This window comes from Eublepharis macularius, chromosome 7, assembly GCF_028583425.1.
Source record: "Eublepharis macularius isolate TG4126 chromosome 7, MPM_Emac_v1.0, whole genome shotgun sequence".
Classification (NCBI taxonomy): Eukaryota; Metazoa; Chordata; class Lepidosauria; order Squamata; family Eublepharidae; genus Eublepharis; species Eublepharis macularius.
This window is the reverse complement of record NC_072796.1, coordinates 98111897-98138211: the sequence shown is the minus strand read 5'-3', so window position 1 is coordinate 98138211 and position 26315 is coordinate 98111897. Positions and strand designations below refer to the sequence as shown.

Below are 26315 nucleotides of genomic sequence, written 5' to 3'. Positions count from 1 at the left end.
ATCTGCCATTTTCCTGGGTGGGGGGTTGCAGGGCAAAAAGAATGAGTGCTCAAGCTCTTCTTCAGCACCTTGCCACCCATTCACCTGAAGCCATATATGCCTGTGATGCTGCTCCTGTGGAACCAGTCTAGAACAAGTTTAGCTGGAAATGGGCTATAGTTTTTATTCTCAAGTCCACCTGATCCAAGACCTGGGGCTGTATGCTTCTCCTTCTAGCTATGAAGTGCTTAGAACAAAGATGATGGACCATGCTTCCTTTGCTGTCAGTGGCAACTGTGTATACCAAGTACCCTGTGAATCAATTCCAAGAGCAGCTATAAGTTGCTCAAGGAACTTTTGAGAGAGAAGGTACTTAGCTATTTGCCCATCCTTCAGTCACTCAAACCAAGTGGCCTACAGGTACTCTGTCTGCTGTTTGACAGTACCTGGTTGATAATAGAGAAAACGTTATGTATATAACAAATGTATACATAGACAACTGCTGAAATGTAATCTTAGTGGGTGGCAAAATACAATTTAGAGGCTGCCATTATAAAATACCGATTTTTGCAACCCTTGGACAGTTCAAAGGAGGTTGTGTGGTTGCTCTTATTCCTCCATTGTGCTCCTTATTTGGTTTAACATGACCAGACACTTTCTACGCTGTCTTTAAAAATAGCATATTTTGCTTTCTTGGCTTGGCTCCAAAGTATCATGAGCTGAGCAAAGTTCATAGAATGAGACTTTCCTACCTCTCTTTCTGTTGCATACCTCAGAGCTCCTACCCCATTGTGTACCCAGACATAACAGAATCCTCAAATATTCTTGGGGGGCGGGGAGGAGGAGACGAAGTGTGAGCCTGCAGAGGGAGCAGCAATTTGCAAAAATTGCTACTGGAAGTAGTATTTTGTTAGTGCAAGTGTTGTTACACTACCAGAACAGCATTTTGGATCCAATCCTTGGCCTGCTCTTCGTTGTCTTTGCTAAGTGAGGAGAAAACTCAAGAATTCAGGTAGAAAGAGTACCTTGTGAAAGGAATTCCACTCCTTTCAAAATAGACACTATTCCCAATAGATTGTAAGTTGACAAGTTCTGGTGATATGTGATTGAGCACAATCCAGTGAGATCTGCTGTCAGTGTTTGTGAGATGTGGCCTTTTGTAGTAAATTACAGTTGCTATGCAACTGGTTCAATAAAGGAAGGGGACTCCTTTATATAACTCTGTATAACTCTGGTAGAAGAGGTGAAACATCTATGCTGTGGAGGTGGTGTGGGATAAAATCATCTGTTTAGTTAAGAAGCTTCCAAATACTTTATACGTGTATAAAGTATATGGGTAAAATGCTTTCTGTCTAATACAGATCAAGCCCTAGAAAGGATGCTAAGACATACCAGCTTGTTAAATGTTGCTGCCTATTGGCTAGAGGAGTGGTTCCTGAACTGTATTGAGGGAAGAGGAGGTTGAAATAGGCCCAGAAGAATAAGCTGCCTTATTGCATACATTCATCATTCAACCTATTGCAGTGATATTTATTTTTCTTCCAATTGTATATTACCTCTTACTATAGTAAATCTTGGGCAATACTTAAAATATGATTATCACATCCGTAATAAACAAGATACAAAACTATTTACTTTGCCCACTGCATTACAAGCACATAAAGACTCAGATCAAATTTACCTTATATACTCTGAAACATTCAAAAACTTAATTTTGGAAGGTAGCCATGTTGGTCTGCAGTAGATGAGCAAGGTTCAAGTCCAGTAGCACCTCAAAGATCAACATAGTTTCAAGAGTCAAAAACACAAGTTACATCTTATTATTTAAAGTTGCTTCTACAGAGAATTGGGGCTTCTTTTGCAGAAGCCAACATGGTCTCAGCTCTCTTCATGCTTTCTGCCTCTTCTATAGAAAACAATATTGTGATGCTTAGACTCCTGTTTTCTCGCTACCAATAGAGTAAAAATACTGCGATACGCACAAGGGGAGGAGAGGGATATGTTGGGGTTCTGTAATACAACTTGTGTCACAGGTGCAGGTGAATCCCATAAAAATTACTATTGCCTGGCAGAAAGCACCATTCCATCCCTGAGCTATGACTGACATGGCAAAGGGTAGATTAGAATTTTTTAAATTAAAAAATATTGTTATACTGAATATAACTTGTTTTAAAACAGAATTTATCACAAGACAACCTAAATGTGTGACACTGCTATTTTGCCTGCAACAGATTAATGTGGCTGGCATGCACACACGATTCAAAAATGGGTATGCTGCAGCAGCCATAAAGTTTGCTTCGAGAAAAAATAATGGAAAAAATGCTTAACGTGACGAATCAGAATAGTTTATAGCTGCACTTGTATGCATGTACTGCATTTGACGTATCAAGGTCTGTAATGATTTTGAGTGTATGTGTCTTTAAGTGCTTGGTGTGGTACAAATGAAGAGCAGGGGTGAAAGAGGGATGAGTGAGTGAGATGATTGGTTGATGACTGAGTGGGGGTGGAATGAATGCAGTTTTAGTTACCAAGGGAGACAAAAGATTCAGTCTGGGTAAAGCAGGCAAGCTGTGTACAGCCTGAGAGTGTCACCGTCTGCATTTCTGAAAGAAGTATTGTGTCTGGGCAGAGCAGGCAACCTGTGTGGAAGCCTGAGGGGATTCTCTAGTTCATTTAGACAACCTGTGTGGAAGCCTGAACTGTGTGCCTGTGAGAGAACATTCATCCTGCTTTCTGGTTTTGACAGGCAAACTATGTGCGCCTAAGAGAAAGTCTATGTATTTGAGCAAGAGATTAATTTATTTGAAGCAGGCAAACTGTGCATCTGAGAAAGTTTATGAAGATCTGTGTGACTTAGCCTATGAAAAGAAACTTTAAGAAGTGACTTTGAAACCATCAAGCTTAATTAACAGTATGAAACCAATATGCTTCTTGTAAAAATAAAAGGTTTTTCCCTCCCAGAGTATCTGTTATTCCTATATCCCATTCCTTTCCTCAGAGCCACAAAGGCACCAGACACTGGGCCCCTTATTAAAAGGGAAATTTAAATACTTGTTTTGGAATATAATTCCTGGTGGCAGCAATTTACCCAGAGGGTGTAAGAAGAAAGTTAAAGACAAAATCTAACTGAAAGAGGGTTGGAACAAGGTCAGTCCCCACATTTTCAGTTAAACTATCAGGCGATGGGAAATACCTCTACCTGAGACTTTGCAGAACAGCTACCAGTCTTAGTAGGTGATAGTTTGATAGACCAATAGACTCAGTATATGGCAGCTTCATCTGTACAACTCAAAAACATCAAACCAACCCAACCTAATGTGCTCTTACCTTCGCTGGACTGCCAGTTGTTGGCAATCCCCTATTTAATACTTAGCTGTGAGTAAATATGCACAGGATTGTTTTGTACCGCTGGAAGTAGGTGTCTTGCATACTACACTGTAATGCTGCAGCTTTTAGTAAATGCATCTGCAAGAAGTTGTTTATATGGAACTTTTAAGTGTGTCTAACCTTAAAATGTGGCCACCTCTGACCACTTACATAATGCTTTAGGTTGACCTGTGTGGTTTGCATAGGGTAGGCCATACATCTCCAACAGTAACTTTTATCAATAGCTTAACAGAGCAATCCTATGGAGAGTTACACCTTTTTATTTGATCTTCTGGTGTAATTTGTTTTCTCACTGAGCTGGAAAGGTTTTATTACCATGATATAAAAGCAGGAATGTGAAAATTAGCACGTTTTACCTGTAACCTGCCTGGAGCAGGATTCCTGGAAAAGCAGCATAGAAATGTTCTAAATAAAATGGCAAGATATGCTGAGGATGTGGCGACTATTGTCAATTCGTGACATTTGAGGTAGATACACAGTACAATTGTAAACATGTTAGAAGTAAATCCCATAATTTCAATGTGATTTATGCCCTAGTTCGTGTGTTTAGGATGGAAGCCTTCAGTCTCCAAACCGTGTCTCTTCGGAAGTCAAAGAGCTCATGTCCGAAGCAAATATATTTTGGGAGGCGCATCGGACAGTTTCGGATTGCTCTTGATAAAAAAATATCTTCAGCATTCTTAAGCTGCGATGCTAGGAACAAGTCACAGTGAACTGTGCGGGACTTAATTCTGAGTAAATATGCATAGGGACCGGCTGCACTCCTAAAGTGACAGTCACCTCTATTGATTAAGTGAAGACTCAGGGGAACTAGGGCTGCTGAAGTCCAGGTGGGGCCTGGAGGTTTCCCGGAATTACAACTGATCTCCAGAGTAGAGAGATCAGTTATCCTGGATAAAACGGCAGCTTTGGAAAGTGGACTGCATGACATCCTGTTCCCCACCCTCCCCAGGCTCCACCCCCAAATCTCCAGGAATTTCCCAACCTAGACTTGGAACCCGAGGGTCAACATAGGACGTGACGGTAAGTAGCCGATCTCTCCACCTCCTCTCTCCTCCCAATGTTTTTTTAAAGGAAACCACATGGTCATAGAACAGCGAGCAATCTTCCTGAGTCCTCCCCGAAGAAAAAGCGCCTATCCTCTCCAGCAGAAACCCCAAGACCCTTCCTAAGCGTTCTGTACCTAGAAGCTGCCGCGGCAGCGCCGTAGCGCGCAGGCGCGCGCTCCTAGGGATGGCTGGCGCTCCCACGTGACGCGGAGGAGGCCGCGGCGGGAGGGGGAGCAGAGGGAGGGGTGCCGGCGCCGCCGCGCTGCGTCTCTCCCGGTCCCGGCCGGCGGCACAGAGGAGACCGGGGGGAGGGGGGGCGGATCCATCATGGCGTCTATGCAGGTGAGCAGCCTGCGGCGGGGCTGAGCGGGACTCGGCGTTGAGATGGGGAGGGAAGAGGGCGGACGGGAGCGAGAAGAGCGCCGCCGCCGCCGCCGCTCCTTTCGGAACGTGGAAGTCTGAGGAGGGGTTGGCGACGGTTGGAAGAGCGGCGTCCCTGTCTCTCTTCCCCTCTCTCTCTGCGCTGGCTTTTGCGGATGCGGCACCTGCGGGCGCGGGCTGGGTTTGCCGTGAGGGGCGCTTCTCACCCTCCCCTGCTCGGGGGGGGGGCGGGGGGCGCAAAGGAAGAGTGAAGGGCGGGCATCGCCCGCGGGAAGCCGGGCTGCCTGAGCAAGGGAAGCGGGCTGAGGGGAAGGGAGCGGGCGTGAGACGGGCCGCGGCAGGTAGGGCTGGTTCCCGGAAGAGCAGGTGCCGTGCCCGGCCCTGGCTGCTTCCTAGGCGTGGGTTTGGGCTGCGGCTGCCTGGCTGACGGTGAACGTGGGAAGAGACGCCGAACGGCCTGCTTGCTGTGACAGGTCTGCTGGCACCTCTGTGGCTATGGGGTTTTTAATACAAATCCAGCTTCTTTTGAGCTTAAATGAGCGCTTTCCCTGGTAGGGCTGCTAAGGGTCGCAGGGCAGAAAGAGGGGGAAAACTCAACCGAAACTCAGGTAGGGGTGCTTGTGAGGGGGAGGATTGGAGGAGGAGGAGGGGGTCACTTTGAAAGCCAGGAAGTGTGGAAAGTCATTGTGTCTTGCTCCTCTCATTTTTAAAGGCATCAGTCACTGCATGTTTTGTTGTGTATGGGGAAGTGATGACGTTGTGGTTCCCCTAGACTTCAGACAAGGAGTGTGCTGTGGGGAATTTTCAGTTCATATCTCACACTGGCCAAAAGTTCAGTGGACATGCCTTTTCTGCAGTGCTGGCTTACCTGACTGAGTTGTAAGAGGCATTGAGACCACAAGTATGAAGCATTCTCGAAAGTTTATTCTACAATAAAGTTGGTTAGTCTTAAAGGTGCTACTGGACTCTGATTTTGCTACTAACACGGCTAACTCCTCTGCATTTTTGTGAAGTGTACAGGCTGGCCCATCTTAAACAATGCGTATCATCTATGAAATAAAAATGTTGCCTATGGGATGCTCATGCCACAAGAAATTGGTTAGTTTTTAAGGTAACACAGCTCGCTTCTTTTGGGACAAAATTGCAATCTGATATTTTCTGTGATATCCAGGCCAGTGTGTAGAATTAATATGAATGATAACCTTAAACAAGCAAAATGTGGAAAAGTGGGATAGTTGTCGAGATCAAAAGATAGGACAGTGAAGCATCCAGAAATTTGCCAAGGGTGCTATCAAAAGTATTTTTGAGCAAGACTGAATAAAGCATAGTGCCATCCTAAGTAAAATTATGCCCTTCTAAGTCCATTGAAATCAGTGGGCTAAGAAGAGCATAAATCTTTTTAGGATGGCACTGTAAGAACATGTATCTCACATCTACTAACAGATTGATGGACAGAAGTCCAAGGAACTTGTTTATCTCCTGTTTGATTATCCAATCTGTTTTTATTTAAAATGCTGACTTTTCATGAAGCTGGCTTCCAAATTATGTTGAAGCAGTGGCAAGAGTGTACTGCTTTTAAAACTCGCAAGCTCATACTGATTTTAAACTCACAAGTGACTTGTATATCATAGAAGGCACAGAGTCAACGGTACTCCTTCCTGAGGGAGGGTTTTGCCCTATCCCTTCAATATAACTTCTTACAACGTTGCTTTAGTTTTTACACTGCATGATAAAACAAAGAGCTGTATGATCACAAAAAGTACAACTGCTACTGAAAGGCTCTTTTACTTAAGGTATGGTTTTAAACTTACTGAAGTTTCTGGAGCCCTTTGTATATGACATTGATAAAGCTGTCACAGCTCTCTTTTCATATTGTGGATGCTGTGATGATGGGCATTTATCGAACTTGTTGATAGTAAATTTTCCTAGGGAATTTGACCAGAGCATCAAGGAAATGGATTTGCTTGTTTCTGTTTTATCTATGTAGCATTACAAAGCATTCTTGATTCCTTGAACCAAGTCTATTAATGAAGAATCAATGGAATAAATTATTACAGTAGTCCATTATATTAGTCCAAATATTATAACAGTCCATTAGATTACTGGTCTCTCTTCCTAATTTTCCGGAATATATTTTATAAGCTTTCGGTGGGGGTGGTTTAGGAACCCTGTCATTCCTGTTTGTGTACAGCATCTACTACACAACATTAGACATTTAGTGGCAACACTTTTCCAAAATATGAGGAATGTTTGTAGAAGACATATCTTTTGGTTTTCTGGAATCAAACATTTTTTCATCATGCAAAGAAAATTATTACTAATATTAAAAACAAGATAGTAAAATTCTGTTACATTTTTAAATCTGTAGTACTGGCAGGTAACTTGATGAAGAGGAGCAGTTTGGTAACAGTGAATTAGTTCGGATGTCTGCATTGGTAGGTCATGATGCTTACTGGATGCCTTGGGCAAATCATTGTATCTTGGCCTGACCTATGTCTCTCAGTAGCATTTAAAGTGCATCATGTTCTATAATACATGGCTCTTATACACTATTGCTAATATATCTATTCAAAATAACTCAGCATCGTGAAAAGCTTGCCAATGCCATTCTGTGATGTGCTAATTAGCACAGTAGTGGTTATACCCTGGCGAAACACACTTTTTATTTTTGCTCTGGTGATGCATTTTGGGTTGGGACATATTAAACTTGAATCAATTCTTGAGCAAACATGCTAATAATTGATGTGTTTACTTAGGCTTGTGAAACCAAATTAGTTTCATATTTGTTGAAGTTGTCTGCCTAGGCGTCACTGAAATGATTGCTGACTGATATCACTGAAACCCTATGTGGTTATTTTTTAAAGATATGCTATCTTATTTCAGTTGACTAAAGATTATTTGTGACTCTAATTTACCCTTTAAGTGCATGAATTGAAGAAGCTGCTTTTGAACTACCCTGAGTTTTTAAAAAAACAGTTTGTAGAATGGCATGTCTTGCTGTTTGGTTTTCTGGCTCACAATCTTTATGCCAGTTATTCTGTAGAAAGTTTAAATTCAGAGACTGGATTTAAGTGTCAGATTTGTACAGCCGATCAGTTTCTTCCTCTTTAGCTTTTGGGTGGCGTAGTTTCATTGCTTCAGCAATGGTGTGATCAATGTAAAAAGGTACAGTGATGTGGCGACAGTTGCTGCAATTGGAATCGCCTTGCTGTGTGTTGGAAGGGATGAATCTCTTTACTACTTTTAAAATGAAAGGTTCTTGGAAGGGTGAGGTATTGCTGTGGAGGAGTGGTAGTTCTCTCCTTTTTAAAAAAAAAATAAGGGCTCACGCTTTAGTGCTTTTGGAAATGGTAAACTTAATTTAAAATGAATTAAAAAGTATGTGGTTGTTGGCACAACTGTGGGTATATTCTGGCCGTTTTTTCCATATTCTGAAATTTTAAAAATTTAAAAAATAGGCTTACATTGTTAGAAAATTGAGACTTGCTTAATTAATGTAAATGATCAATGAGAATCTGTGCTATCAGCAAAAATGTAACATGAAACTTCACTTTTAGTAAAACAAAAGCCCTGTAATATTTTTCATTAAGACCAATAGAATGATGCAAAAGAGCATGCAAGTGTCGAGTTCTTGAGAGTTCACTCAGACTAGGTATTGGGGGGGGGGGAGGATTTTTAAAAAACAAGTGATGATCTTAAACAGATGATGACTCTTACTTACATTCTGTATAGAATGTCAAGCAAGTTTTAACAGATAATATGGTGCTTAACTGGAGGTGGTATTAGCCTGGACTTCGGGAAACACAAAAGGAAATTATGCTAAATTCAACAAATAAAATTGTGAAATTCGTGGCCGGTGGGTATTTATTTATTTTATTTACTTATACCGTGCTTCTCTCCCCAGTGGGAACCCAAAGCAGCTTGCTTCTTTCTCCTCCGTTTTATCGTCACAACAACCCTATGGGGTCGGTTAGACTGAGAGTGTGTGACTGGCCCAGGGTCACCCAACAAGTTTCTATTGCAGAGTTGAGATGTGAACCTGGGTCTTCCAGATCCTGGTTGAACACTCTAGCCACTACACCATATAGTGCTGGGTATAGTGATGGCCACAAGCAAAGATGGCTTTTAAAAGTTGTTAGTCATTATATGTGTTCCTCCCCTCCCTGTATCCCTACATCGCATCCTCTGTTTACAATTGCGCATAATTCCCGGCCTGGTGGAACGCACTCCTGCTGGAGATCCGGGCCCTGTGGGACCTGTTACAGTTCTGCAGGGCCTGTAAAATGGAGATGCTCCTCCAGGTCTTTGGCTGAGTGCCAGTGGGTGTCCTCCTTCCATCTAAGACTGCCACTTTTTCTGGGGCCGCCCTTGGACATCTGCTATGCCCATATATGGACTCCCAATATTTGTTTAAATAGCCTGTTCCTGGACTATTTTAATGACTTTTTAAAAATTATTATTGATTTTATGGTTTTGTGACTTTTAATGTATTTTTTGAATGTTGTTAGCCGCCCTGAGCCCATCTGTGGGGAGGGTGGGGTATAAATCAAATCAATACATAAATAATAAATAATTTCATCAATACAAATGAGGGATTCTGAAGCAGAGTATATGGGATCTGATCAAGAAACCAAGGTGAAGACTGAATAGGGATGTTGGGGGCGGGGGTGCACACAACTGCACATCTCTCACAGCAGCCTGTTTGCTGCCTGCATGCCTACCATGATGGAGAGGGCTTAATAGTATCCCTTGTCACAGGGATTCTGAACTGTATATGAGATTCCTTCATGTATTGGATACTGAATCTTTTCACAGGTACAGATTGTGTTGTGATATTTTTTGTACTGGAAAAATTAACCAAGTATGTGGAATGCAATAGGTTTGAGTCAAGAATGTAAAGCAGATGCATTGTCTCATATGGAATAAATTGTAAGATTGTATCCACCAACTAAATTAACTTCCACTGTACTATCCTTTTTTTGTAATTGCTTGCTCTGAGTCTTGGGGGTTGCCTCCGTTCTTTGCAGTTTGTTATAGTTAAATAGTTTGATGCATTAGTCTCTCATAGAGATTTCTACTAATCCACTTTGCTTCTAATTACCTTCTTTTGTAAACGACCTTGATAGTAGTTTGTGTACTTGTCTGTTCCAGATTTGCTTAAATGTTTGCTTTGCAACACTGTAGAATACAAACCATGATCAGTACTGCTGTTGTGGCACAGATCTCCTAGATGCCCCTAGGGCTCAGGGCACCCCGAGGACTGTGGGGTGGTGGTGGCAAAAATCCCCTCTGCCAGTAGAAATGCATTTCCACTAGCAGGAAGTGAGCATTGAATCAAATATTAACCACTAAACCAGCATGGCATAGTGGTTAGAGTGATGGGCTAGTATCTGGGGAAACCAGGTTCAAATCCCTCCTGTGCCATAGAAGTTTCCTGAGTGACTTTGTCGGTCACATACTCTCAGCCTAACCTACCCTCACAGGATTGTTGTGAGGATAAAATGAAGGAGAGGAGAATGATGTAAGCTTCGGCTCCCCACTGGGGAGAAAGGTGGGATATAAATAAATATTTTGTTTTTGATTTGCATTTGTAATTGTTCAAGTATGTTAGTATTTGTTCTGCACAGAATTAGAGATACCGCTGTGACTTGTGTAGTGTAAGTTGCAGTAGAATAGTATCAGTAGGTTTGTTTGGTGTGTTATTCCCCAGAGTATAATCATTAACTATTGCTGAATTGTCAAATATTGACAAATATTCTGAATGTCAATATCTAATTGCTTTTCTTAAATATTTATCAAGAGGATACTTTCAGGAACAATTACAATCTGAAAAATGCCATTTGAAAAATGTGTAAAGGAGTAAGCAAAAAATAATTTACCTTTGGAGCTTGCCTTTAGATAGTGGCTGCTGCAATCTAAATGGTGCAAAACCCTCACCGTAATAAAGTGCTGCTGTGTTTTGGGATCTTAGGAGATGAAGTAATCTCCCAATGTTTGCTTAATTTTAATAAAATTAATTTTAATAAAATGGACTCTTATTTAAAGGCTGTGTTCGAAATGCTCTACGTGTGAGTCAGTTACAATTAGTGGCAAAGTGGTGGCACATTTTACTAACTGCTGTTAAGGATCCCCTTTTCCTCATTTTGTAAAACTTTCTGTTTCATCCTGCCATGGTAGTGATCCGAATTCACTAGCCAATATTTCTTCCTTTTACTTCCTAGCACAAATGGTATTTGAGGACAGTGCTTGTGAAATACGATTTCCTCCCTTTGCTTTAGGTTTTTGCTCTTTTAAGTAAAGCTAAAGCACTGGTAATAGTAATCATGCATACATTTTGGATTGCCATGTACTTATTCTGTAGATTCATTCAAACCTCTTGCTATATTTCATAGAATCACAGGGTTGGAAGGGACCTCTAGGGCCATCTAGTCCAACCCTCTGCAAAATGCAGGAAATTCCCAACACACCCACCCACACACAGTGAGCCTTACTCCATGACAAGAAGATGGCAAAACGCCACCAGGATCCCTAGCCAAACTGGCCTGGGGAAAGTTGCTACCTGACCCCAAAGTTGTGATCGGCCTTACCATGGACATGTAAGAAGGGGCCACAAGAACTGAGCACTGATGTAACCCTCCCTGCCCTCCATCTCATGATCTGCCTAGGTTCACAGAATAAGCATTGCTGTCAGATGGCCATCTAGCCGCTGCTTAAAAACCTCCAAAGAAGGAGAGCCCACCACCTCCCGAGGAAGCCTGTTCCACTGATGGACCATTCTAACTGTCAGGAGGTTCTTCCTAGTGTTTACGCGAAAACTCTTTTGATTTAATTTCAAGCCATTGGTTCTGGTCTAACCTTCTGGGGCCTTGGAAAACACCTCTGCACCATCCTCTATATGACAGCCTTACAAGTACTTGAAGATGGTTATATCACCTCTCAGTCATCTCTTCTCCAAGCTAAACATACTGAGCTCCTTCAACCTTTCCTCATAGGGCTTGGTCTCCAGACCCTTCACCATCTTTGTTGCCCTCCTCTGGACACGTTCCAGCTTATTTATATCCTTCTGAAAAATGTAGTGCCCCAAAAGGAACACAGTACTCTAGGTGAGGTCTAACCAGAGCAGAGTAGAGCAATATCATCACTTCGCATGAGCTGGGCACTATGCTTCTGTTGATACAGCCCAAATCACATTTGCCTTTTAAGCTACTACATCACACTGCTGACTCATGTTCAGTGTTTGGTCTACTAAGACCCCTAGATCCTTTTCACACATACTACTGCCAAGACAAATCTCCCTCGTCGTATAATTATGCATTTGATTTTTCCTACCTAAACACAGAACTTTGCATTTATCTCTGTTGAAATTCATTTTGTTTGTTTTAGCTCAATTTTCCAGCCTGTCAAGATCATCCTGTATCCTGACTCTGTCTTCTACCATATTTGCTAGCCCTTCCAATTTAGTATCATCTGCAAATTTAATAAGCATTCCCTCTATTTCTTTATCTGAATCATTTATAAAAATGTTTAACAGAACAGGTCCCAGGTCCGATCCCTGAGGCACTCCCCTTGTCACTTCTCCAAGAGGATGAGGAACCATTAACAAGCGCTCTTTGGGTGCAATCTGTCAACCAATTACAGATCCGCTGAACAGTAATAGGATCCAAACCACATTTTACCAACTTGTCAACAAGGATATTATGTGGAACCTTATCAAAAGTCTTACTGAAATCGGGATAAACTGTGTCTACAGCATTCCCCTGATCCAGCAGGATAGTAACGTTCTCAAAAAAAAAAAAGATAAGGTTAGTCTGGCATGATTTGTTCTTGAGAAAACCATGCTTGGTCTCGGTAATCACAGCCATCCTTTCTAAATGCTCAAGGACTGACTGTTTGATGATTTGTTCTAAAACTTTTGCAGGTATAGACGTCAAACTGAAGTCCACTGTATAATGCAATGGCATCTTTGATCAAATTTTTGATCATATTATTCAGTCTTGTAGTATGGTACATGCATGTTAGTTGATATCTGCTAAAATGGATGAATCTCATTGCTTGATTTTTTCTACCTGTAGCATATGAGGGAAAAGTTGGACATTACTTTAACCCAATTAGAGTCTTCAGGTACTTGCTTGGACATTGTAAATACCAGTTGTCACCAGCTGAGGGTGCATTCATACAACATTTATTATATGAAATTGATATAGGAATTCATTTGCTAGTTACTGCATCACATTAAGTGCATGTGAGTGAAGTTTGGATGTTCATATTTTTGAACCTAGTTTAATGTGTCATTAGGGAACATATTTACAACACAGAAATCCACTCCTGATTGGTCAACAAAGCTGTTGCCTTCAGTCAATATAAGGATAAAAGTGTTTTTCTCTTTGCAACTATCTTTACTCACTCACCCCCTCAGCTCTGAAAGGCACAGATTAAAAATCAAAGAGAAAAATCTCTTGATATGTTGGCCTAGCCGTTGTTACCACATAATGCTGTTTTGCAGGAAAGCCCTTTGAGTTCCCTCTTTGGGATAAATTGAAAAGTTCAGTTGGACTTACATTTAATTTTATTTTTATTCAACTTACAAGCTTTTTTTTGAAAAGCTGGATGATCCCTTTGCATATTAATGGTATGATTTAACATTTATTTTGCACCAGTGTCTAGAATTGCATGTATCAAGGTTCAGTGAGCAGAAGGGAAATTGTCATGGTTCTCAATATGCCAGAAAGAAGTACAAAGCCACACATGGTACAAAGTTAAAGATCAGTGGCCTAGAAACAATGCAACTTGTTGTTTTGGGCCTTTTGAAAATGAAGGAATTGTTAATGTTTTGGGAATTGATTAAAAAAAACTTTGTTAACATCATGTCACTAGGCAACAATGTATTGCAAGTGAGCATCCTTAAGGAATGTATGCTTTCATGAAGTAACTTACTTTCTCTTTTTAGAAGAGGCTACAGAAAGAGCTATTGGCTTTACAGAATGACCCACCTCCAGGAATGACCTTGAATGAAAAGAGTGTTCAAAATTCAATTACGCAGTGAGTGTTTGCAGCTTCATAAGTTTTGTTTCAGCCGAAAATGAAAATGGCCATGATATGTCCTATCAATATACTGCTTAAAAATGTAAAACAAAGTTGTATTTGATATATGCATATGCATTAATAATAGTTCTAAATATGTCATAGTGTATAATAGAATCAGTAGTTGAATTTATTTTCTTACTCCGTAAGTCTTGTATGAGTGCATATGTATGCATACTTTAAAATATTAAAGAATGTTTTGCTTCTAATTTAGCATAGTGGCCATTTGGTCTGACTGGAGTCTCAAATAATAAGTGAAACAGATTGTTTTTAAGTGTTTTACTTTTTGTCTATTGGCCATAAGGTGATTGCACTATATTATAGAAATGCTGTTTGAATGTTTTTCTTGCTGGTTTGAAGAATCCTGTAGGTAGGGTTGCCATATTGCCAATTGGCTGGGTTTTACCTGGAATCTGGGCATATTACCCAATAACCTCTTGGCCTATAACTTGACCAAGATTCCCAAATTCCATTTTTTAATAAAAAAATCTAGAGATGTAAGGTAAAATGTACAAAAAGTTTTCTGCCTAATTAACCAATGGAAACAGTCTTGTTCTACCTTCCCTTTCTTCTAGCCAGTGGTGAAAATTAAGAATATGAATATGAATAGGGGTTTGTTTCCCTATTGCCACGAGCATTTTCTGTCTGCTTCTTATTTGCTTCTAAGTGTCTTGCGCCTTGCAAATTTTCAAGTTACTCCAGAAAAGAGTCAATAGGAGCCAGATTGAATGGCATTACATAGTGAATAGAGGATATATGATTAAAACAGGTTTTATTTTTATTTACTTATTTATTACATTATTTATAGTCCACCTTTCTTGCTGGGAATCAAGGTGGAGTACACAGAATAAGTCAATACAGTCAACAGGATGGGGGCATCCAACAGACATTGCAATATGGTTTGACTTGTAGAAATTTGGAAACACCTAGAGATCATGTAAACAGTGGTGAAGCAAAGCGATTTTATTTATTTATTTATATTTAATTTATATTCCACCCTCCCCACATCAGCAGGCTCAGGGCGGATCACAATGTGTCATAATGACACATTAAACAATGCAAAAATGGTTAGTACAAATTATACACAGTGGTATAGTCTGTAGTATCTAATCCTTTACCCCAAGCTTCTTTCTGAATAATTTTGTGTATTGCCCTATTTTCTGTGCAAAAAATCCTCTTGAATAATTCAGTTTTGCATGGTTTGTAGAAAGCCAGGTAGCCTAGCTTGTCTTTTCACATTCTCCAACCACAGAAGCTGTAACTGTGCAGTTCTGTTTTGGTTTTTTGTTCTGGCATCTTCAAAATTGTTGGTGCTACATTTTCAGACCTTATTCACCAGTTGAAGTCTTGAACCCATTTGTGTGAAGGTCCTGCAACTCATTTATATGGGGATCTTTTTGCACATGGTTTTGTTTGAGGGGCAAATTTAACACCACAGAGACTGCATTCTGCCACACAAGTTCTCAAAACATACTGCAACCTAAAGGACCAGCAAGCACATGTCAGTTGCCATCACTCAGCAGTTATGTCACTGTTAAAATCTCAAGGGAGAGGTGTAAACAAAACCATTCATTGACTCTGAAGCAGTGCTGGAGGACAGACTGTTCCTTTGCCTCATCTGTCATGGCTGTAACTTTAAGCCCTAAAAACTTATTGCAGTCAAATACTTCCCCCCTTAAAATATAAGGAAAATTGTCTTCTTCCTATTTATTTTATTACTAATTCACATACCAACCACCAGGTGAGGCCTGGTGTTTTCCTGGAATTACAACTGGTCTGCAGATTACAGAAATCAGTTCCACTGGAGAAAACAGCAGCTTTGAAGGTTGGACTCTGTCATCACATCCTCACTGAGCTCACTCCCCTCCCCAAACTCCAGCCTTCCCAGATCTGTCCCAAGTCTCCAGGAATTGCTTACTCTGAGCCAGAGTAGGCAGCCCTAACTGATTTTCGACATGGGCTTTTGGTATGTAATTAAAAAATGGTGGCCCGTTGACAATTTTATTTACTTCATTTATGCCCCACCTTCCTCCCCAAAGGTGATCCTAAGCAGCTTTCATCCTTCTCCTTTCCTTAATTTTATTCTCACAACAACCCAGTGGGGTAGGTTAGGCTGAGAGAATGTGACTTGCCCAGGGTCACTCAACAAGCTTCTGTGGCAAAGCGAGGATTTGAATCTTGTTCTCCCAGATCCTAGTCTGACACTTTAACTACTACACCACACAAGTGAGCATGGGCAAGGGGCATGGAATATTGAGAGCAGTTGAATGTCTATTATGTAGGAAGAGGGAGAAGGAAAATTAGCTTCCTGGAGTCTTTTGGAATGTATAAAATCTGGTGTGTGGCAGAGGAGAAATCCCCAAGTTGTTCCACTTCTTGCAGTTTCCTAACAGGCCATTAGGTCATACACTGAACTTACAAAGTTAGAAACAAGGATATATATCTTCAGGAATATAAATTCAGTCTCTGTGAGAGTGTTCCAAGGGCCTGCAAATCCTTTGTAAATACAAAGATGAGCTCTTTTCATGTCCAACATGAAAATGGAACCCTCACCATTTATAGAAGTGGTAACAGGGATTGTCCACCTCAAGGGAAGGAGACAGATTCGACTTCCCTGTCTTTCAAAGGACAGGAGCGCATAGTTGCCTAGCTTTCAGATAATCTAAGACAATTAGCCAGAAATTTGTTGATTTATTTATTACTGTTACTTACTATTTATTACTATTAGGATATAATAGTTCTTAGGTACTGTAATTGGCTGAGTGGCAATATTCCTAATAAACTATTAGGAGGCAGTCCTAATGAAGTGTTCACAATTATTTCCACTATAACATTGAACCGTCTTTCATTGTGTTTTCCAGTGCACAAAATGTCACCATTAAGCTAGAGAGAAGCCACTCTGCATTCATCTTATACACTAATAGCCAAGTGGCCCCAATCTGTGGATACTTAAGCCCATGGCCTGGGTCACTTGGGAACAAAACAGATGTTTCAGGGATTTTAGGGGATCTCCCAGGTTTGTAGAAAAATCTAAAATCTTGGGGGGGGGGGAATTAGGGAGTTTAAATCCTCCCCAAAACATTTACCTGAGATCTGCTCATATGTAGATCTTCACTAGATAATCAGAGTAACAGAGGCCCAGGTAAGGAGGCAGCAAGCTGTCCTGTGATCAGGGTGAGGAGGCAGTGAACTGCCCCGCATGGAACCTCACCATGCCCAGCCAGCACTAGGACATGGGAAGCCCTGATGTACCCAGCTAGCGCTGAAACAAGGTGAAACCCTGCAGGCCCAGGGAGGGTCAGTGCTGAGCCTAGCAGCTCTGGGTAGGTAGGAAAAGGACAGTGTCTAGGAGGGGGGGAAAGGCAAAGTATGTTTGAGGGGGAGAGAGGAAAGAGTAAAGCTGTTTAGGAGGGGGCCAGGGAAGGGAGGTAAAGTATTTGCTTGGAAGGGAGGGGGAAGGGGGAGGGGATTTGCCAGGGAGGTGGGAGGAGACTAAGAGGAGGAGAAAAAGGGAGGGATCTTTGGAAAGGGGGGGGAGCAAGGAAAGATCCTTGGGAAGAGGAGAAAGAAACAGGGAAGGATCTGTGGGAAGGGTTGGAGGAACAGGAAAGGGGAATGAAATTACCCCACCCTGCAATTGCCCAGCCCCTCCTCTATCCCAACAAAATCTGCAACTGTTGGTTGCAGGCTTCCACTTGTAGACTATGATAACTAATGGCAATTTTCAGTTGGATATTTAATGTTTTATGTAATGATGATCTATTTATTTCTGAAAGTTTTCCCAAGCTCCTTCTTACCCCTGTTCAGACAACTTATTGCTAGAAGTTATTAACAAATTTCTTGGTGTCTCTAGAGTAAACACCCTTTGAATCAAGAAGTGAGTTTGATTAAAACTTGAATCAGGGTCTTTTGCATTGTGACTTTATGAGATTGACTATCCTCTAAGACCTGACCTTGTAGGCCACATTCAGTAATATACAGGCATTATACTTGAACATGTTTTTAAAGTGTAGTTGATGTGATTCTTGTTTTAAGGACATGAGAGTCTCTTGAAACATTGTGAATAATTGGCCCAATAAGATGTAGTTGGTCAGTAATAAATCATAGGCATGTTGTGCATGATAATTTGCATACAATCCCTGATTCAGCTGTAATGTAATGAATTCTACCACAAAGTAAGTGTTAGGTGGGGCATTGGTTTCTTTCCAATTTGGATTAGTTGTTGTGGTTTGGTGGTGGCTGTATACAAGAAATTTGTATATCTGCCTCCTGAGAAATGTGGACATATGGAAAATTGCATCTTGAAGGAAAAGTAGTTTTACAGAGTATTCACAGCCAGAGAGAAAATTAGGCTCAAGAAAAATATTCAGCGTAGCTAGGTATATCAGGAGTTCGGTGCCGCTGACACCAATGGAGTTTGGTATGATGTGTACTAAGGAACCCATGAAAAGATTTGGAGCATGCGAGTTGAGTGGAGGGCTCTATTTTATATCATAGGCCCAATGTGATTGTCCACTGTTGCACAGTTAGATTTACGTAACAGGGAAATTTGCCTTTTTGTCACAGAGTGGTGGTGTTCAGGATTTTTGATTCACAAGGGACTATCCTATGTTTAAATGTTACTCTAAAAACTGCAAGTGCAGTTTACAACTTTTATTTATTAAAAATGTCTATTCCCACCTGTCCTGCTTCCATCTAGGAGTTAGAGGCAGGCGGAAGTCCTCATGGCCAGAGTCAAGGCAGGCTTCCACTTGTAGACTATGATAACCAATGGCAGGAGTCAGTCAAAGCACACTTCAATAGCAGGTCTTGCAGACCTGTTGATCCCACAACAGTTAGAGCTGAACTGAGGCTGTGTATAGTAGCTAGTGCCTGCAGCTGTAGCAGTAGCCTGAAGTTGGCAGGCACTTACATCAGAACCCTGTTCAGTTTCCTGCAAAGCCTGATCTTCTGATGCCTCATATACCGAGGAGATGCCCTGGATAGTCAACTGCACACTCCACCACTTAAGCTGAGCTTCCACCCTGGCTGTCTGTATTTTCTGCTCCTGGAGTTCCAGGGGTGACTGTGGGGTGATGGGTGAATCTGTGTTTCCCCTGATGGCTCCTAGGAATTGGAAAGCCCGTGAATGACAGGTTCTGTCAGGGTTTTAGATCTCTGTAGGCTTATCCACCATGGTGTCCTTGTCCTCTGACAAGGACTCATCAGGCATTACCCTTACACCACCCTCAGTCAAAAATGTCTTTTCAAGTTAAAATTGCTGAAAATTGCGATGATAGCCATAATTTTTCCTCCATTTGTATATTTTTCATATAAAATAGCCAGAATGTACCATAACTTATTTTTATTTGCATGATTTATACCCTGTCTTTCACCTCTCTTACATTTTATCTTCACAACAATCCTGTGAGGAAAGGCTGAGAGTTTATGATATGCCCAAGGTCACTCGGTGAGCTTCCATGGCAAAATGGGATTTTAAATCTATGTCAGATCCTAGTCTGTCATTAACTACTACACTATACTGGCTCTCAATCAGAATTTTGAACTAGATAAATGGAATGATAGTGGTATCCATTTTTCCTACCTCTGTGATAAAACTTTATTAAACCAAAAAGGGGATATACGTTTTAAATGCACCTTGAAATTTGGATAGGATTGCAGATATGAGCATAGAATAAATGCTTTGCCTTGGGAACTAAACAATATGAAAATGATGTAAGTTGAATTTTGATTGTTTGAATGCTTTTATTAACTTATCTGTATGTCCATCTTTCTCACGAACAATTGGGTCCCAGGTGGGTAATATACCATATTCTAAAACTTAAAATACACATACTTAAAATCTAGCAACAACTGTCAAAACGAGATTAGATAAAACAGCTTTAAGTATTCATGCCTTAAGAACACCTAAACACTCTCTTAAGTAAAGTAATTTTACAGCCTCATCTGGAAGCCTTCAAAGATGGAGTCGTCCGTATACTCAGAGGTAGAGATGGGCACGAAATGAACCATGGAACAAAATTCCGTACGGAATGGCTGGTTCGTTTGCAATGAAACATGCATTCCATGGGACTGCGTTCTTACGGAACAAATGAATTTTTCCAGCCATTCCATGGCTGGTTCGGAGTTTCACAGATGCTGCGCTAGTTTCAGCCCATCGGCTGAACCCTGCGCGGGGTCTGTGAAACTGACTGCCCCTTTCTACTGCTGCTCTGGCAGCAGGAGAAAGAGGCTGTCAGTTTCACAGACCCCACGCTGGGTTCAGCTGATGGGCTGAAACTGACGCAGGGTTTGTGAAACTGACAGCCTCTTTTCCCGCTGCTCAGGCTATCAGTTTCACAGATCCCACTCTGGAACCGGTGCGGGGGTCTGTAAAACTGACAGTCCGGGCAGCAGGAGAAAGAGGCTGTCAGTTTCACAGACCCCATGCGGGTTCCATTGTGGGGTCTGTGGAACTGACAGCCTCTTTCTCCTGCTGCCAGAGCGGCAGGAGAAAAGGGGCTTTCAGTTTCACAGACCATGCACTGGGTTCAGCCGCAGAGTTCGTGAAACTGCCAGCCTCTTTTCCTGCTGCCCGTGCTGTCTGTTTCACAGACCCCGCACTGGAACCAGTGCGGGGTCTGTGAAACTGATAGCCCTGTTCTCCCCGCTGCCTGGGCAGCAGAAGAAAGGGGCTATCTCTTTCAAATGCCCTACACTGGTTTCAGCAGCTGGGGTGGGGCGGTTGAAATGCCACGAACCAATTCGTGAACTGGGAAAAGGTTGCAAGTTTGTGGTTCATCGTTCATGGAATGCTATGAACCACAAATCACGTGGTTTGGTTTTTGGGGGTTCGTGCCCATGTCTACTCGAGGCATTCTACAGCAACAGAAAAAGCCCAAGGATGAGGTTGTTATAGAGATGAGGAAATCTTGTGACTGGGCCTGCCCCACAAATTCAATAAGCTTATTTAATAAGCCTAATTTTGAAGTTCTTGTATAATTTCTAAAAGAGTGGTTCAGAAAACAAGTACAGAGTGAAAATACAGAGACTGAAATTGAGTAAAAGCTTTAAAAGATTAAGGTCTCAAGCACATTAAATGTACTATTTTTGTACTAGATGTACTGGATTTTTAAAAAGCATCAGGCAAACTAGATGAGATCTGTCAGCAGCCTCTTACCAAAATGATTTAGCAATAGAACTCCATTAACTTTTCCTTTGATCAGTTATTGCAAAGACTAGAATTAAACAGCATTTTTATTCCTCTGAACATCTGGTACTGGTGGTTCGAAATCAAAATGGGTGGTAATCTGAGACTGCGTTACCGTTCTCTGAGATTTTGAGGCATGACATAGCTGATGGGATGTAATAAACTGAAGCCACAATTCAGGGTCTTGAGCATGGTGAAGGATGAATACACATATTTTCAGCAATATGGCAAGACTGGAAATAGTTATTTTGAAATTCTGAGGTTAATGGTTTTTGATGTGACACAAAGGCAGTTGTTACAAACAAGAAGGTGAACCCTATTAGATGTGGCATTAATCAGACCGTACTTGGTATTGTGTTCTTGCTTTAATAGATGTTCTTATACTTTTTTCATTTTTGTAATCTGTTTTATTTTCAAAGGTGGATTGTAGACATGGAAGGTGCTCCTGGAACATTATATGAAGGGGAGAAATTTCAGCTGCTGTTTAAGTTCAGTAGTCGATATCCATTTGACTCTCCTCAGGTAACTTGCATGATTGGTTGTTAAACTTTAGTATTTAAAACTGTTGTAAATATAGATTGACAGCTCGTTGAGATTTTTGTTGTTCTGACTCACTGAAGTTTTTTTTTAATAAGCTTCAAAGTTGCTTAGTTACTGAGATGCAGCAGATCTCTGGAGAGGCAACATGTAGGTTTTATAAATAAATAAATAACTGTAACATCCTGTTGATTTATTTTTTTCCTGTACACATTGAAGAATTTTCAGCAAATCCAGCTGTATTTGTTGTGTAACTGACAGCAGACTACGAGCAGGGATGGTCAGTTGTTGTGTGTGTTGTAGGGTGGGAGGTGGGGAGATGCATCTCAGATTAAATCTTCATTCTCAGACCTCACCTTCCAAATGTTGGTGGCACACAATGATTGGGTCCATGGTGTTCCAGCCCAATTATGAGGCTTTCCCTCCTGGAGGTGCTCCCCAAGAAAAATAAGCTAACAACATAGAACATCTTCAGGAGATACTCAGTCACTATTAAGGATTTTAAGGGTAAGAGCAGCTAGAATAGTTTAGCTAAAAATCTATTCCTGTATTATTCCCCCAGGGCAATAACATTTCCTATGATAATGGTATTTCAGTTTACAGTCTGCTTGATTGTGGGCTATGTTGTCCAAGACACTCCTCTACAGGTAGGTGTTCTCATTTAATTAAAAGCAGGTATAAGCCTCAGTCATACTAGTCAGAGGAGTTTTGGCTGTTTGAAACCAGTATAAAGAGGATTGAAGTTTTAGGTAGCATAGTTGGCTACTGTTCATCAAAATCTAAAAATTCGGCCACGTATTTTTTGACTTGCTTGTATTGCCATTAAATATACAATGACAATTAAACATAGAAGACTTGAACAGCATGTATTATCTGCATTGCATCTACCATAGGCTGCTTGTTTGTGTGATCTCTGTGCAAGTTGATTCATTTTATTGATCTGATTTTAATCATGTTGTGAGATGCTTTGGGCAGAAACTGGGAAGGTGAGACATGGCAGGGGGGTTAAATAGAATTTATGTTGTATGCTGTACATGTACTTCTTAAAAGATAAAATTGGTCTGAAATTATTACTTCATCCTTTTCTTACTTTGCTGTTGTAGTTAGGTGAGTGATAGCCCTTGTGATGGAGTAAAATTGGAGTAAATCATTAGCTGTTTCTGAACCTATAGGTCCTGTGTAGGATTTTGCTCAGTGCTTGGATTGCTCAGCATCAACTCTCATAACTAGGGCATCCAGAAAAGATTCCGGTTTCCCGCTTCAGGTTTACCCGAAGCGGGAAAAAAATTCAGAAATACCAGAATTCCGAAGTGCCAAAGCACTTTGGAATTTTGGTATTTACTCACTTCGGTATGCTCTGTAAAGATTCAGAGCATACTGAAGTGAGGGGGAGCAACCCTCCACCCCCACCTCCCACCACCCCGGGGCAACCCCTCTACCCCCCTCCCACTTAACTGGCTGGCAGGGAGAGAGGGAGGGTGATCAGCTGGGTGGTGGGCCGCCGCCACTGTGGCAGAGGTGGAAGCAGCACGCACGAGGCTGGGACGGCCTGGAGCTGGATCCTCTGCCGCTGCACCTGTTCCTCTGGGCCTGCAGCAGCTTGTAGGGTGGTGGGGAAAGCCAGAGCTGCCTCCTCTGCCTCTTCCTGCCCATCAAATGGCCGCAGCGGCCATTTGAGGGGCAGGAAAGGCTTTCTCCACCTCCTCTGCTGCTTCACGGCCCTGAAGGGCAGTGGAGAGGGCCAGAGCTGACGCTGCCACTGATGCCGCCTCCACCAGCAGCAGCTGGTAAGTGGGGGTTGGGGGCTGGGGCTGGGGGGGATGTTTAAAGGGCCCTGTCACTTGCAAGCAGCAGGAAAAGGCCCCTTTAAACTTGGCCCCGAAGCTTTCCGAAGCATTACGAATGCTTTGGAAAGCTTTGATTCGGAATTTCCAAATCTTTACAAATTAGGTCCAATTCAGGTATTTTACCCGAATCGGAAACCCGAAGCGCACACCCTTACTCATAACTAGAGATGGGCACGAACAGGAAAAAACCCCAAACATGATGTTCGTTGTTCGTTGCCATCCACGAACAGGGACTCACGAACAATCACGAACATGGCCCTGTTCACAAACATGTTCATGGTTGGCTGTTCGTGGAGGCCAGCAGGCTCTCCTCCAGCCATCATCTAAGTCAAGATCACTTCTGCACCACTCTCAGAAACCTTACCTGAGCAGGCAGCATGAAAGGTACCAATAATAAATAACAGCTTGGCCTAGAGCCTGGTAGCAGCCCTGGAACTTGAAGGGGTAGATCCCTATTCCACCACACACAAAGAAAATTCAAGCTCCAATGCACTCTTTCTATCAAAATGCCAACGGCAACTGTCTCTCCACTGTCTGCAAAGTCAGAGCTGGGAGCCCCCCTCCCCCTTGCTCTTTGCTCCCTTGTAACAAATTTGGAGCTCCACAGTTAAAAGGAAAACCTGTCTATCAAGCTAAATTTGGCTTAGATTGGGGTTTCCAGGGCAACAGCAAGAGTTCAGACAATCCCTGCCTAAGTTGCCAAGGGAATTGATTGCAGGTGTCAGACTGTCTGGCTTGATGAACAGCAACGAACAAGGCTTGCAACGACCACCTGTTTGTTTAGAATGGGACCTCACGAACAGCTTGTTTGCGAACAGCAGATTGGGCTGTTCGTGGCTTCTTTTTGTTTGTATTGCTGTTCGTACCCATCTCTACTCATAACAGTGTTGATCCTGTCCATAAAACTATTGATATGCTCAAAGAATCTCAGTTAAGAGGCTAGAGATTATACTGGATCCAGCACTGCTGCTAGAGAAGCGAGTCAATACAGCTGCAAAAAAGGCCTTCTCCCAGCTCTGACTAGCCTTGTCATGGCCGATCGGGCCACCTGGATTTATGCTGTGGTAACATCAAGACATGATTACTGTAATGCACTCTACATATATTTCCCTCAAAGTCAACCCGGAAACTCCAGCTGGTGCAAAATGCTGCAGCTCATTTACTTTCAGGAGCCAGGCAGAGCATGCATATCACTCCCATTCTGCAGTCACTCCAATGGCTTCCCATCTGAGTTACCCAGCTCAGTTCAAGGTCATGACATGGCCTCGGCCTGTCATATCTGTGCAACCACCTCTTGGCCTTTGTTCTACCACAGCAGCTTTGCTCATCTGAACAGGACCTTCTGCAGTTGGGCAAAATTAACACCTGTCCGAACATGCACTTTCCACCTTATGGAACGGCCTGCCTGAAGAGATCAGTAAAGCTCCCACTTGCCTGGTTTTCTGCCAACTATGCAAAACTTAATTATTCAGAAGGAATTTCTACTCAGGTTATAGAGCTGTGTCAGAGGAAATACCTCAAAGAGATACATTGGTTAGACGCTATAGACTATGCTACAGAGTACTGTCTGATGATGTAGATGTGCTCCTATTGGGTAGTTTCAGTGTTGTTAAAGATGTTGTGTTACTTAGTTATGCTTTGATTTAGAAATAGGGATGTCAGATCCCTGAACCCTTCTGGTGGGGGGAGGGGGTTCTGGAACTTATCTCATGCCTTGTTGATTGTTGGTTTTGCACGCATGCAAGACATGCACATATTCCTGGTACTTGTGTGATGAAGTCACTTCCAGGAAGTGACATCATCACACCAGCCACAGGCATGCTCCCGCGCTCTGTGTGGGGCAAATTTAGGCCGTTGGGGGAAAAATGGACCCCAGTGAAACACGGGAGCATGCCTGCAGCTGGGAAAATGATGTCACTTCAGAAAGTGATGTCATTGCACCTTACTGTGAGTGTGCCTGGTGAGTGCTTTCCCAGGTTGCTTGCCAGTGGCAGATGACCTCCGGGGGGCTTGCCACCGATCACCAGTGCTCAGCGGCCAACAGGGCAAACCCACAGGAGATTACCTGCCACCAGCAAGCAACTGGGAAGGCTGTTCAGAAAGATTTCATATTTGTGTTCAGATTTATGCTTGTTTTTAAATTTTCTGCAATGGTAATCTATTTTATCTGTTCATAGAATATCCTAACTGTTGATAATATTGTGTTTTCCTCAGTGAATGTCCTAGCTGTTGATTATATTTGTATTGACTTGCACTGTATAATCCGCCTTGGATCCCAGTGTGAAAGGTGGACTATAAAATGCAAAGATATCCATAATACAATAGTTGAGAAATTTGGAATTGTAGTGGTTAATACAGAATGAATATTAGATTCATTTTTATAGCAACTATCCCAGGGGTTCAGGGCAGATTACAACACAAACTTGAAAATACATAACGAAGTAGAACATAAAAGTTCCATCCAGATTAATTTCCACTAGCCTCTTGATAACTTGCTAGAACTTTTAGCTGGTATCTGGGGATTATATTAAAGAGTTTAATTCTAGCTGCTTTAAGGATGCTGTTTTTTATTACCTCCTTCATGCATTTATCATGTTTTCAAATTGATTTTGCATTAATTTAAGGTTGGTTGTAGAATAAATGGTATACAACATAAAAACAGCCCTTTTAATTGCATGCTATGGATAATAGTTTCTAGTTTAGCTGAATATGCCTTATACCACTGAATGGGTTGGACTATACTTAATAGTTAAGCGTTTAGAAACATTTGTGTTTCTAATCTGAATTTTGTAAGCATTTACAAAGATTTTCAAAACAGAAATAAATATATAACTAATAAAATGCAATCTTTCACATACTGCATCA

The 26315-nt window shown here is 41.8% G+C and overlaps 1 protein-coding gene across 3 annotated transcripts in view; it reads left to right on the top strand.

Annotated features, from left to right (window-relative positions):
• Nucleotides 1-4334: 4334 nt before the first annotated feature.
• UBE2W (ubiquitin conjugating enzyme E2 W) overlaps nucleotides 4335-26315 on the top strand; it is a 38068-nt gene continuing 16087 nt past the window's right edge. Inside the window, exons 1-3 of one of the 3 annotated variants that reach the window (XM_054985311.1) lie at nucleotides 4335-4389; nucleotides 13744-13835; nucleotides 21486-21588. In XM_054985311.1, coding sequence (XP_054841286.1) covers nucleotides 13795-13835; nucleotides 21486-21588 — 144 coding nt within the window. In that variant the 5' untranslated portion in view covers nucleotides 4335-4389; nucleotides 13744-13794. Of the gene's footprint in view, nucleotides 4390-4659; nucleotides 4758-10328; nucleotides 10348-13743; nucleotides 13836-21485; nucleotides 21589-26315 lie in introns of those variants that run through there. The other 2 variants (XM_054985313.1, XM_054985312.1) reach the window with 2 other exon arrangements.